Here is a 14,312-nt window from a genome sequence, read left to right on the forward strand (position 1 = left end):
TATTTAATGAAACATTGAGTACATATTGAAGATTCATTTGAAGTAAAGCTTTTAAAACTGTTGCAGAACAAGATTCACAAGATATAATTTCTAACAAATCATCTGTAGTTAGAATGGACACTATGTAGAACACAAACCTCCACCTATAATATTTCCCCTTAAAATTAACATTCATTTGAGTGATGTATCTCAATTTGTTCAAAGGTTATTATGCGTTTTTAACATTTTGACCTCTCAAAATTTAATAGCCTCAGGTTGTTAACATGTGTATATAATCTTCTTACAAATGTTCACCAAAATCGATTTGTAACTTTTTCCGTTATCTTGCTTCTTTTTTTTTTTAAATAACGTTTTAAATAGGTTTTTAAAGGTTTAAATAACCTTGACCTTTAAAAACTTAATGGGCTCCTACTGTTAACATTTATAATCTTCGTTGGCAGAGGTAAAAAACTTATAAATGTGTGTTCAAATACCCGAATACACATTTGTAGGTTTGTAATGAGGGGGTCTCATTGTTTGAGAGCTTCCAAAGGAATCCCGAGGGGGTGGGCTGATGTAGCCGCTCCCCCCCCCCCACATTTAAGGAATTTTTGCTTTTTACTAAAAAATTAAATATTTGAAGAAAAAAAATTACAAAATTTAAAAATTAATTTAATTTTTCGATTTTTTTCAAAAAACCAAAAAAAAAATCCAGAACAACCACAGAATAATCCCAACGAGGAAGTGTGAACTCCTTTTTTATTGTTTAAAGCTATTTTATGTTCTATTAAACTGTTAATCATTTATTTTTTTTCTTTTGTTATATTTAGATATTTTTTATATATATGGGTGAAAGATTGGGGTGAATAATAATCATAGTAAACTTAATTTTCTGTTAATGGCTATGGATTTTTGAAATTTTTTACAAAAAATTTAATTTTTGTAAAGAACAATAGATTTGGATTTTTTTTTTTTTTTTGAGAATAGATACAAATTTTTTAAATTATTTTCCAAAAAAGATTCTCTCCCCCATTAGCAGTAATTCACCCCCCCCCCCTCCTAAAAAACAAAACATATAAATGGGATATGGATAATAATTAATTCTCATTCTACTGAGTGAAATTGTATCTGATGTTTGTGATGTATTAATGGACTAATTATAATATTATCATAATAGAAAAATAGAAGACTCGATACATGACAAATAGAAACATTGATTTTATTCTAAAAAGTAGAATATAACGATTTTTTGTAGTTGCTACTTTTACAAACAAGTAAGCAAATATGTATTATGGAATATAAACTTCTCTTTGGCGCAGAGCCTATAGAATAGAGTAACTGCATCCATCGGGTAGGACAATTTATAATTTCTAAGAACTTAGCAAATTGTAATCTTCAAATCTCAAGAATTATCCTTCTTAAAAGGAAGAAGTTTTGTGATTTAAAACCTTTTGTATTTGTAGGAGTTAAGTAATTACCTTCATAAATTAAATTTTGGAAGGATGACATTTATAAGCATGTTTACAAATTTATCTTTTTGCGGATATTTTATCTCCTTCAAACAAAAAATATTTTTGATTACAGATCGTCTTCATTTTGAAAGGAGGAACTATTTTGGTTTGAAGAATGTTGTTCCTTTTATAAATAAATTGCCCATTCTAAAGAAGTTAAGTCATTTACATGTGTAATAGATGTGGAAACCCATAATTGTGATAACAGAACAGTCATTTGATGTTTGCTGATTTGCTGTTATTGCTTGAATTTTGGCCCAAAAGACAGAAATCTTATTAACTGTAATGATGTAACTAATTGAAGGATATCCAAAATTTGCAAAATTTGATGTTTTATTGCTTCTTAAGTTTTTAGTTGAGATAGATCTTTGTTGCAAGGTGGTACTCAAACCTGTAGTCTTCGCAAATCTTCTTTAATAACTCTGCTTTAAGGAATAATACTTTAATTGGTAATTTCTGAGTGAATAAAATGAAAAAGTCATCCAACAGCAGTAGGGACAAGTGTACAAGCTTTTTGCAAATTTTTGACATGGTCACAACCGATTTTGATAAATTTTGTTCAGGATGTCGATCCCATGAAAGAAAGAACATGTGCAAAATTTTAGACTTGTGAAGGTGTGGGGTCCCGTTTGGGAGTCCCTCAAATTTTGACACCCCTCCAAAAGACCTTTGAGCTTTAGTAAGTCATTACTCCATTTAGAATCAGCCAATTTCATTTCTTTTTGATTAAAATACTTTTAAGAGTAAGAGCGGCAATTAATATTTTATTAAAAAAATTGCATATATGTAAAAAATGTTATAAAAACACGGTACTCAAGCAATTTTCGTCATTATATTTTGTGCCGATTTGTATAATTTGTATAAATGAAAATTTACAATGTAAATAATGTTACTGATCAAATTTTAAATAGAAGTGGAGGAAAAGAAAAAATAAATCCTAAAAAAGGAAAGAATAATTCCTAGCCAGTCTACTTTACAGAGAAAAAACATCTTCTCTTTTGATAATACTAATACATTCAGCCAAGTAGCGCATCGAAAGCTAATGTCATAATTAGCAAAAAAAAATATCTTGGTCAAAGTTTACTTGTTTTGTCAGCTAGGGGTATTATTATTTCAAGCATTTTGAGGAATCATTTCCTGTTCTCTCGTGAATGAGTCAAGCACTGTACTGTTTCTAATTTTATTTACTTCATTATTCATATACTTTTTGCTTGAACAATTATGGAGAAGGAATTAGGATTGAAAATTGATATGATTTTCACATACAGAATGGTCAGCAGGTTTCCAATTAGGAAGATATTTAAGATTTGATAACCATTTTTTTTCTTCTTGTGACTTCTTTAGGATTTTTGGGAATGGGAAATTTAAAAGAGCGAACGTTTCTTTGAAACTTGTAGAAATTTGAATAAGTTCTATTTTTGCATCCTCAAACACTATAATGACCCATTATTTTGGAGTAATTTGTTTCAAATTTGCTTTATAATAATATGGTATATAACGAGTAGTTAGGAAGAGTATGAGCGAGTTAATCTTAGTGTGTATATTCATTTGAAAAATTGATTTATATTTACCGAAATAAGTATTTTCAAATGGTCAATTATATGTTGCATTTTCAAGAGTGTCAAAAGGGGGTGCAGGTTTGATTATATTTACATTCAATGGACAGAAACAACCAAAAATGGTGTATACAATAGAAATTTACCTATTATACTTTATAGTAAATCGTTTTAGTTTAGAATTTTAACATAAATTAAGTATTTTTCATTGGCTATCTTTGAGATAGCGTGTTCGTACTAGTGTAAATATAAAATATTTAAGACACAAATAAATTATATGCATATTATTACTTATTCAAACTTGTTAATACTACGGAGTATGTAATATATAAATGAGTGGCATCATAGAAAATCAACATCTTGCGAAAATATTATGACAAATATTGACCATACTATTTTCTTAGGCTAACGGTGCTGGATGCACTACTTGGCTTAATGCTTTAGATAATACTAATTTTATTATGAAGGGGATAATTTCAATTTGACAACCCATGCTAATAAGTAAAATCCAAATGAATTTATAGTTGACAAAATTATTAAAATGGATGATATTATCATAGGTATACTGATTAATAAGACATTTAAGATTCGGCACAAGTTTAGTACAATTTTTTAACAATCAGTCCTTTTGTGTTGCTAATATAATATTTTAATTAACAACTAAACTTATTTCTATTAAGTATGAATACCATGAACATACTCTTAACATCAAGTGCCCATCTATGTAGGTAAAATAAATGAAATGATCTCTTTTTGTTTTCTTTTTGCAGCCAATTAATAATGAAATTGTCAATTTACTAACCAACATGGACTCGAAGGTTACTCAACAAATCCATCAGTCATCTGGCCTCATTCAAATGTCCTCAAAGTTACCAAATATAATATTAACAGGTAAGGTGTTTTTTAGATCATTCATGATCCTCAATTGATCTTCTTTATTTACTCTTTTTCCTTGATAGATGTTGCAGGAACGGATCAAGATCTTCACGGCCTTGCAATGACAACAGCATTAGAATGCGTGAATGAAGATTCTCTTAAGGCGGATTTGGGAAAATTGGATGATTCTATGCTTAGACTTTTAACAGAATCCGCAGGATCGGATCAAGCCATTGCAGACCCTGTTACGGAAGAGCATCTTAAACTCCTTTAGCAATTATAATCTGGGGTTGCTACCTACTACATAAATAATTACATGATCACATACCTATGTATGTAATATTCCCGTATACAATGTTGTGTGTTTGAGTGTGTGTGTGCCATTGGTCATTGGCACAATCTCCGTACCTTTTGTTACAAAGGAATGTTATTGATCATGATAATTGATGAAATATGTAGCGAATATATGTAATTATCATTCAAGTATGATGAAAAAACTGGTTGTTTTTCTTGTCTAGAGAGAAAGATTAGAGACTGACTGATATGGAGTGATCCTTCTGGATTTAAAAACTTTCTCTCTGTACGGCACAAAGTGGACATTTTGGGTCGTTGTTGTTTTAATACTATAATAAATATTGTTTATACGTATAATTTTTTGACTTTTACTTATTCTTCTTTATTGTACGTCCACCCTAAGCATTATTATTACGCTGAATTCACTCACACCAAACGGCCTTGTGTAGCTCAATACATGAACAATTTATTTCCCAAAACCTTTAATAATATTATTCTGACGATATATCTTCAAACTAGGGATCCACCAATATAATATTTCGTCGTGCCGATTAAAATGATCTTATATGTATTAATCAATATTTAGACAAAATTGACAATTATTACGGATATTTTTATATCTTACTTTATTTTAAGGAAAAAAGTCGTCCGAGTAATCTGTTATCAGTTTTTTAACCCTCAAATAATTGATCCCAAAAAATCCATATTGGTCGATCCCTACTTCAAGCCTGAAGTAATAATTATCATTTTCTGTTCAAATTTCAAAAAATACCACAAAAATTAATGACGTGCTCCTTAAATATTCTTTTAGAAAAAAACAAAACCAAATCGCGAGAATTACGAATTTTTCCAATGACAAATCTTCATCATTTTGAAAAGTATAATTGTTGTTTTACTTAAGTTTTTAAGTTGGAGGATTTATCGTCATTTTACAATGTCCAAAACATTTTAAAATAGATTTTTCTTATATTAGCCGAGTGACGGCCATCTGATGTGGGAATTCACATTAATTAATTATTATTAGCTCTCTATTCCTCAATGTTATTACAAAAGTATAATCAGAGGAAGGTCCAATTTTCTTATCATCCAAGGATATTAATACATAATTTTGGTCAATAATATAAATTTTTTTTCGCTGTTTCTCTGCTTCATCAACTCAAAAAAAAGGAAGAAATTTGGATGTAATTACTACTACTACTCGTCAGAGAATTAAATTTTTTTATTTTTTGGGGCTAGATACTTATTATGAATTATGTACTTATTCATCTTCCTGTACCCTTCATCTTCTCCTTTCAACTTATTCAAATATTATTCTGTATACCAAAATACATATTTTTGTTTAATATATAATTTATTTCATTTTATTTGATTGTTATCATTGTATTTCCATGACGAAACTAAAGTATAGGCAGTGTTCAATTTTGAAGGTACATATGCGTGCTTTTTATTAATGTCTGTTAGACCATAGGGTTTTAATTGGTAATTATTCATAGTAGAGCTGTATTTGTGTCTTCAAATTCCGAGTCTAAAGTCAAGTCGATTTCTGAGCAGATATAATATAATGCATAGGGCACAGAGGACAGTTATAACAGGCCCTTTTTCTTTAACATAAAAAATACTATTCTGCACCAGGCAATACTTGAGTTGTAGGGGTGATGAGGGGGGGGTCTAAAATCAGCCACTAGGTACTTTCACCTTAAACCATTTTTCCTAAGGACGTTTCGCCTAAAAGCTATTTTGCCTTCTTAAAATATAAATAAATAATAATAAAAGTATGCCTTAAAATTTCAATAGATACATATTATAGAAATCACACTATATAATAAGTTTTTAATTAATTTAAATAAATACGCAAAATGAAGTTGTTGTTTTTAAAATGAATGATAAAATCCTTGGTGGAGGATCTAAAATAAGTTTTTGAAAGATGGGAGAATGTCCTGAACACCAAAAGTAGGCTTCAAACGGTCGACCCATACAATGTCGCACCGGTGACCCAGGTCTATTTTGAAAGTCCTGTCGGATTTAGACAATACCTTGAATGGACCAAGGTACGTAGGAGATAAAGCTGGTTTGATCGGCCTGTTTTTAATAAATACATGACTCGCCTTTTTGAGCGTATCTAGAGAAGTCTGGAATCGGCTTAAAGGTTGAAAAATAATTATCGGCGGAATATACTTCATATTTTTCACTTTGATGAAAAGATCCCTGTCCTTCGGAGCATCAGAGAAATCGGCCAACGACATCTGTAAGTGAGGAGCTGATCCCAACAAATGGTGCATTGGCGAAAATGAGGCTCCGGTAAAGATGGAAGGAATGGATGCCCTAATCTCCATGAGCACAAACAGTAGCGCCTTAAACAACGACTAGCCCTCCTGGTCCATCCTTGCAGCCAAGGCTATCTTAAGAGACCTATGGAATCTTTCCAGTATTCCATTCGACTCGGGATGATAATAACATACTATTCATCATGGAGTTTGAACAAAATACGGGCAATTTTTTAACTGGCAATTTTCTCCAGGGCTATTTCCTAACGTACTTCTATCCTATCAACCGGATAATATTCAACATATTCAATGTTGCAGTCACATTTATTTGTTATATGTAAATATATGTAATCATCGCCTTTTTGCTCAGAAACATTCAGTTATTATGCCAACATAAGCCTTTCTATTACGAATAATATTCTTAAATCTTAATAAATTAATAATTAGTAATAAAATAACCATCTAGTTTTTACAAAAGGAGTTTGGTATTATGCAAGGTCAATAGAAATTATTAGGTAAGTTGGTCATAGTGGATATAATTGGAACTTGATAAATTCTTATTGCTAGTAAATCGTTGCAAAATGTGAACTCAACCCCAATAATGTGAAAATAAGCTTTTTTCCTTAAGTATTTTTATAACTTTATAAAAAAATCATATGTTCTGACATCCTTGTTAGTTAATTTAAAATTCCATTTATATATTATAAGTAATCATCTACTTTCAGATATCCTAAAAATCCAGCTCTTCTAAAGCAATGGATTGTAAACTGCCGTCGCCAAGATTGGAAACTAACCAAATAGTCAAGAATCTGTTCTAATCACTTCAAAGACTCTGACATCATCAAGCACAAAGTTAAGTGCACGCTTGTTGATGGAGCAGTGCCCTCAATTTTCAACTTTCCAATGCACTTAAAAAAAGTAGAGTCCCATCGACGAATCTTAAAGTGAAGAACCTATGAAAGAAGGAAGCACTATAAAAAGGAATTTTGATGGCATGATTGAAAAAAGGCCAATTGTAAATATAGTCATTGATCATACATATGCTCTACCTTGTACTATGGAATCCTTGTGGGAGGAGACAAAAAGAGCAAAAAGAGACATTATGATTCTTTCCGAAAAAAATGAACTTCTTTCAAAACATTTAAAGGCTTCAAAAATTAAATTATTTGTCAAAGCAAACGAAGGCTTCAAAAGCGGATAACCAATACAAAAAAAAAAATCCAATTTTCCAAAAACTCTCTTTCATCGTATGATCCATAATAAAAGGATGGGAATTACAACAAGAAAAAAAATAATCAGAGGAATTAAAGCAATTTGCATTGACTTTATAGTTTTTCTCTCAGATGGGTTATGATTATGTCCGAAGGACTTTCAACATGGCATTACCACATTTTTCTGTCATTAGAACCTGGTATGGATCGATGGATGGTTCTCCTAGCTTCACTCTAGAATTATTTAAAGCATTAAGAATACGAGTTCAGTAACAAGAAAGCGCCAATGGCGAAAAAATCTATTGCAACCTCACTCTAGATGAAATGAAAATTAAAAAAAAATGATTGAGTTTGATGGCAGTAAGTACTATGGATACGTAGATATTGGCACAGGAGTGCCAAACGATTCAATGCCTCCTGCCACAGAGGTTCTTGTACTGATGGTGGTTGCCATCCATGGGAATTGGAAAATACATATGGGAAACTTTATGATCCATGAATTATGTGGGAGAGGAAAGGCAAATTTGGTTTGTACGGCTTTGAGTAAAGTGTATGATATGGGTATAATCATTCCTAGTATAACATGTGATGGGCCCTCTTTCAACTTTGCTATGTTTAACTCTCTAGGAGTTGTTCTCTGTCCAAATAATTTGGAAACTACGTTTCCTCATCCTTCCAATCATGAAATCAAGATAGCAGTTATATTTGATATTTGTCATAGGATGAAGTTCGTGAGGAATACATTTGCATCGTTTGGTTTTATGAAAAATAAAAAGGAGAGGAGATTCGTTGGAGATTTATCAATGAACTGTACTTATTACATAAACATGAAGGTCTGAGAGCTGGAACCAAGTTGTGAAAAGCTCACATTGAATGGAGAAGATTGAAAATGAAAGTAAATTTGGCATGTCAAACACTTTGGAGAAGTGTAGCAGATGCTTTGAACATGCTCTCGAAGGATCTTTAACACAAAAAAATTCCGAACTGTACGGCTACAGTGAAGTTGATTAGAATATTTGACGCCTTATTTGACATTTTTAACTCTCAGAATATATCAGGAAGCTCAACTAAAGCCCCATTAAGAAGATCCAACTATGATTATTGGGGCCCTCTCTTGGAGTCAAGCTACGACTATATCAAAGAATTAAAAACTTGCAGTCGTAAAAAAGTTGTCAATACAAAGCAAAAACCGGATATGTTGGATTATTGATTGCAATTCAGACTTTTAAACACTTATATAATTATCTTATAGAAACAAATGATCTAAAATATATTCTAACATACAAATTCAGTCAAGATCAAATGGAACTTTTCTTCTGTGCAATTCACTCTGCCAACGGGCATAATATTAATCCTTCAGTCAGAATGTTTTCCTCTGCTTATAAAAGATTGATTATTCAATATGAGATTAAAGTAGGAACGAGAGGAAATTGCTAAAGTCAAGGTAACACCATCTTTCAATCTTCACAGGGAAAAAAAGGAAGATGCCAGATAAATATGGATAGCAACCATATGGAATTTATTCGTAAAGATAGCTTAATTGATAAAGGTCCCTTGGAGATCGACCAGGACTACAGCAAAGTGCCTAATCCTAATTATTGCATAGGAATTTCGGACTATAAAAGAGTGGTCATCAGTTACATTGCCAGATTTGTAGAGATAAAATTCGAAAAAATAGTCTTTAGTGAAAAATGAATTGAATCTTTGTGGTGTCTTGACAACGAATTCAGGGTCGATTATGTTTTATTAAAAAAAAAAAATAAGATTGGGGAGAATCCCATCAAACAGCACCATCCTATCCTAAGGATGTAATTGAAGTTTGTCTAGAGACTGAAAAGATGTTTGTAAGACTTTTAAACTCTACAAAACGGACTTTGCCGAGAGATTCCAGCCTGACTCTTAAAATTAGCATTCCAGTTTTGAAAAATATGGGCTTTCGTAAAAAATTAGGTCTTTCAATACCTTATTGATCATATATTTGATTCATCTCCATAATCTAATCATGTATTTTCCCTTATAAAAGCAATTTCTCGATGTTATGCAAGTATAAAACTGTATCACTTTGGAAGGCTAGAAACTGAGACTGTAGAAGCAACCAAGATTCGTAGTGTCCTCACGAATCTTATACAGTTTAAGAATCAATAATTTGAAAAATATCAATAATATGTTGAAAGACTTAATAAAATTAGTATATAATATTTTTTAGAATAAATTATACTTCATTGATTAGATGTTCATTTATCTTAAATGTTCTAAAACATTTTTTTATTAAAATTAGTATGTACTAGAACAAACGAGAATATTAGAAATATATTAAAAAAAATCAATTATGAAAATTTTCTTCATTGTGTTGTTATAACTTATAGGCTCCATGCAATTCCAGGCAATTTTCAAGTAAACACTATATTTTTTATCTTTATGGTGGCAACAAGGAATCATTCAAGTTGATGGATGTCATATTTCACGTCTAAGATGAAGAATAATCACTATCTACGCAGAAAATAAAAGTATATTTAATTATATTGAAATACTGACTTAGTACTTATTAAATGGAGAGAGAAGAACGGCGTAGAAATAAATTTAATTCATAGTGATTTCGTACAAAGTATTCGGAAATATGGATCTGCATACAGCCATCTTTTCTGTTCCTAAGAATTCATATTTTCAATTTGGTTATGCAATACTTCTTCTGACCATCTCTTCAGCTTCATGTATATAGGAGATCATCTCTTTGTGCCTCAATCAGTGGATCTCATCTCCTTTAATTGAATCCTTTAATCCTTCATTGTGCAAATACCCCTTCACGTCAAGGGTTGTGATAGTGACTTCTAACCTCATGAATTATTGCCTCTATGGTTAAAATACATATATTCCTCCAGATTTTCTACGGATTCATCGTATACTTCTACATGATTCCCGGAAAATTTCCACATATATTAATAAACCAATTTCATCTATCAAGAATCTTGCCTATTCAATGGGTTCGGAGGTAGGTCATTTCTTTCCCTAACTTTTCGAATATTTCTTCTAATTGTTTCAATTGTAGGAAGATTAGCAGGAACATCATCATTTACGTTTCTTAATTCTTTGGATAGAATTTGCTGTGGAGTAACCATTGTTTCTTGAGCCATTCTTTTAATATTGGATGTCATAATGGTCACTTGTGCGTCAGTTTACGATGGAGCGTGTGTATGATCGTTGATTTGTTCAATAAATTCATCTTTTTCATTGATCTTGATTGTTGCCTTGGTAGCCTTTTCGTCACAATATACATTCAAACAAGTAGTCAAATCCTTCTTGTAGAAATAGGGGTATAGTGGTAGTCCTAGGTTTTCCATCAAATTGTGGAATATGTTCAATCAAACGGACAAGAATTACCACGGATAAACAATAATGTTGAAGAATGGCACCGTCGGTTTTCTTCACAAGTTGTTTCATGCCATCCAGTTCTCTTTAATTGTAACTATTTTAAATGATTGTGATAATCGTGGAAATTTGATTAGTTACAAGCTACTTTTTATTATCTCATGTTTATATTTGCTGTTAATTTAGAAAATATATAGAAAATACAATGTTAATAGAAAATAGATATGCAAAAAAATTGACTTAATTTATTTTTTTGTCTTTTTATTTGAAATTGGTTTATTAATTTAGACCTGGTAATTTTCCGAATACCCTTCAACATTTAAGAACTATGGAATTCCATAAAACGACAGAATAATGGAATGAAAGATCCAGTGAGGAACAGAGAGAGTTCTCATCATTCATCCACTGCTCCTTCATTGAAGTTCTTGAGTCTTTTTCTCCTTAAGTCAAATTTGCTTCGTCTCCTACTCTATGAAAACTATTTCATAGATAAGTGTTCCTGATGTATGTATATAATGCAGAAATTACTTATCAGTAATTTCAATCATATTGATATCAATTATATTTGTAAGGTGGAACTTGTCATAAATGTTTTATATGGTTACTGATTTATATATTAGTAGTGAGTCTTTTTTGTGATTAAAAAAAGAAGTTGAAGATAATTCTAGATTTGTAAAGATAATGCACCTCTCTTTTCTCGATAGTTTAGTCTACAAAGCTTATTGTATTCTCCAATTATATATATATATAGTTAGTGTATCTAGTATCAAATCATCCTATACTTATATTATTGAACTGAACAAGAACACAAAGAAAAATATAATGGAAAATACAGTGAAGAACAAATAAATCTCTCATCTTCAATTCCTTCATTGAAATTCTTGTGTTTAATCCTCCTAAAGTCAACTCCGCTTCAATTACTACTTTAAGTAAACTCTTTCCTTGATAAGAGTCCTTTATTGTCCTTAATGACTATAACCATGAATTACTAGATATATGGATGAGCGGAAATTTTAAAATTCAACAAAACCTCAGATGCTCACCTTTTATTTGTGGTCCTTCATAAATACATTGAATAATGAAGTAAATAAATAGTTGTGTTTGAATTTTTAAACAGGGAATTTGCAACTAGTCTTACTTTGGAATATTTTGGATTTATGGAAATCTATCATACCTCGAAATTAGATGCTTATTAATTATATTTTGATACTTCTCTTAATTTTGTAATAAATATAATTACACTCAAGTATAGAATCGACTTGTACTTAAAAAACTAAATTTATTTAAAATAACTACATTCAAAATTTAGGAGACATAATAACGTTAATGAATTTGTATTTGACTTTGAACTTGGAAACAACATATTTGCTTTTGGAAAATGATTTATAAACTGTATTTTACAAATATTTTTTTAAAAGTAAATTTTAAAAACCTCTACCATCAACTTTTTGTAATATTTTTAGATGGAAAATTAGTTGATAGTAAAAAGAAACTTATTTGTTCCCTTCATTTCAAAGACGAAGAATTTTGCACCGAATATATATGTTCGGACAACATATCAAACACGGTTCGCTGAATGAAGATGTAGTTTCGTAATTAAATCTTCATAATACTTCCATGAAAGCAGAATACTTATATTATAGGTATCCAGATTCAAAGTAGTTGGATTCTGAATCGACTTCCAACTTTCTTAAAATATTGATGAAGCTATGTCATTGTAAATTTCTAACTATATGAAGTTCGAGCAAGCAATTAAATTGACCAGTCACAGTGTCCATTATTTTAGTCGAAGATTTCAGACACACTGAATCTGGAATGTAATAATGATATTAGTAAAATACTTCAAATTAAGGAGCTCACAAATACCATAATCTGATAACCTTCAGCATTAGATTTTACATTTTTCCTTAAGCTTTAATTCTATACTATTAGAAAAAGTTGAAATATCGAATTTATATCATTAAGCTCATAAAATATATTGATATGAGGCTTATACCGAGTCAATAATGGGATCAACATTAAAGAAATGGCGAAAGGATTAAAGTAAGATTTGGACTGAATTGGGTAAGGAAAATAACCCAGGGGGAGTTATTGACAGGCCTTTTTCATTTGAGGTGAGGGAAGCCATCCCATTGGCCCACCGGGAAATCCCTACAACTTTATAAGGCTATATATATATATATATATGAATAGAATATGATATATCTCCATACGCTTATGCTGATAACTCTTCCTCAAAAACGTCAACGTGTTCAATCATTTATTAAGATATCGTAGATATAATCATATATCTACGTTGTAGTATGTATGTAAATTAGGAAAACTCTTGTACAAATAATCCTGAAATATATCCAGCAACATAGATTATTATAACCCTCCTCGATGAATTTTAAGGTCAGCAAGGCCCATCCGAATGAATGAGGGATCAGATTTGTGTTTTTATATTCCTCTCATTAATGTCCTTCCCTAAGCAGGTGGATATCCTCCACCACTATATGCAAATACACTTGCTGTTTGAATCCCATATGACGACAATGAAGTAGATAATTATCCGCCTCGTGATTTGAGGAAGAAATAAGGACTCCCGAAGACTTGCTCATGTTAAGGAACTGATTCCTTTACTTTTTACGAGTCATACACATCTAATTAATGGTATTATTAAAAGTCCTAGGTATTACAACGGTAATAAACAATATCCTTTTATTAACTAATTGAAAAGGTGATCCTATAACGTACAAATCACTACTGAATAGTTTCTATCCCAAATATATATTCCATTTATAAGATTGAATTCGTGCTCTACGACAAATATGGACAATTGTACATCTTGAGCACTTCAAGTCTCGCTTCCAATTTCCTTAGTAATTTTTTCTTAAGAGTTTATTTTTCTATATTGATTCAATACAGGTTTTTTAAATATCAGTTTGAATTATTCCCAAAAATGGTAGAAATTATTTTTATTGGAGAGGGGATATCTTAGAAACTGACTCAATGAACGAATCTTAATAGTGAACTGACTTAACTCATGTTGAAGTGATTGAGTAGTTCACTTAAAAGACTCAAGAGTCACAATTCCCAGCAATAGTAGTAGTATTTATTAAATACACAATTGTAGTATTCCAACAACAAAGTGTTGTAGATAGGAGCGTGCGTGTTGAATTCATTTTTGGAGGGTGTGTGAACTTAATGGTTTTTTTCCCTCTTTTTCTCCATTTGTGCATCTGTTTGTGTAAGTGGATTCTCGTAAAAATGAAG

General features: G+C 30.9%; 1 protein-coding gene and 3 long non-coding RNA genes across 7 annotated transcripts in view; 2 read left to right on the top strand and 2 right to left on the bottom strand.

The window, feature by feature from the left end:
- Nucleotides 1–5,580, top strand: part of LOC121115979 (uncharacterized) — a 28,403-nt gene extending 22,823 nt beyond the window's left edge. For all 4 annotated transcript variants that reach the window (XM_040710166.2, XM_040710167.2, XM_040710168.2 and 1 more), the window contains 2 exons: nucleotides 3,817–3,937; nucleotides 4,006–5,580. In XM_040710166.2, coding sequence (XP_040566100.1) covers nucleotides 3,817–3,937; nucleotides 4,006–4,196 — 312 coding nt within the window. In that variant the 3' untranslated portion in view covers nucleotides 4,197–5,580. The remainder of the gene's footprint in view (nucleotides 1–3,816; nucleotides 3,938–4,005) is intronic.
- Nucleotides 5,581–6,512: 932 nt separating this feature from the next.
- On the top strand, nucleotides 6,513–10,018 carry LOC121115985 (uncharacterized). The gene is made up of 2 exons (XR_005863740.2): nucleotides 6,513–6,995; nucleotides 7,206–10,018. It is a non-coding gene; the product is annotated as an uncharacterized lncRNA (long non-coding RNA).
- LOC121115983 (uncharacterized) lies at nucleotides 9,918–11,537 on the bottom strand. The gene is made up of 3 exons (XR_011779850.1): nucleotides 11,348–11,537; nucleotides 10,234–11,154; nucleotides 9,918–10,181 (listed from the first exon to the last, which is right to left on the bottom strand). It is a non-coding gene; the product is annotated as an uncharacterized lncRNA (long non-coding RNA).
- Nucleotides 11,538–12,306: 769 nt separating this feature from the next.
- LOC121115984 (uncharacterized) lies at nucleotides 12,307–14,295 on the bottom strand. Its single transcript, XR_005863739.2, has 2 exons — nucleotides 12,924–14,295; nucleotides 12,307–12,867 (listed from the first exon to the last, which is right to left on the bottom strand). It is a non-coding gene; the product is annotated as an uncharacterized lncRNA (long non-coding RNA).
- Between the last annotated feature and the right edge of the window lie 17 nt (nucleotides 14,296–14,312).

Source organism: Lepeophtheirus salmonis, chromosome 4, assembly GCF_016086655.4.
Source record: "Lepeophtheirus salmonis chromosome 4, UVic_Lsal_1.4, whole genome shotgun sequence".
In the NCBI taxonomy this organism is placed as follows: Eukaryota; Metazoa; Arthropoda; class Copepoda; order Siphonostomatoida; family Caligidae; genus Lepeophtheirus; species Lepeophtheirus salmonis.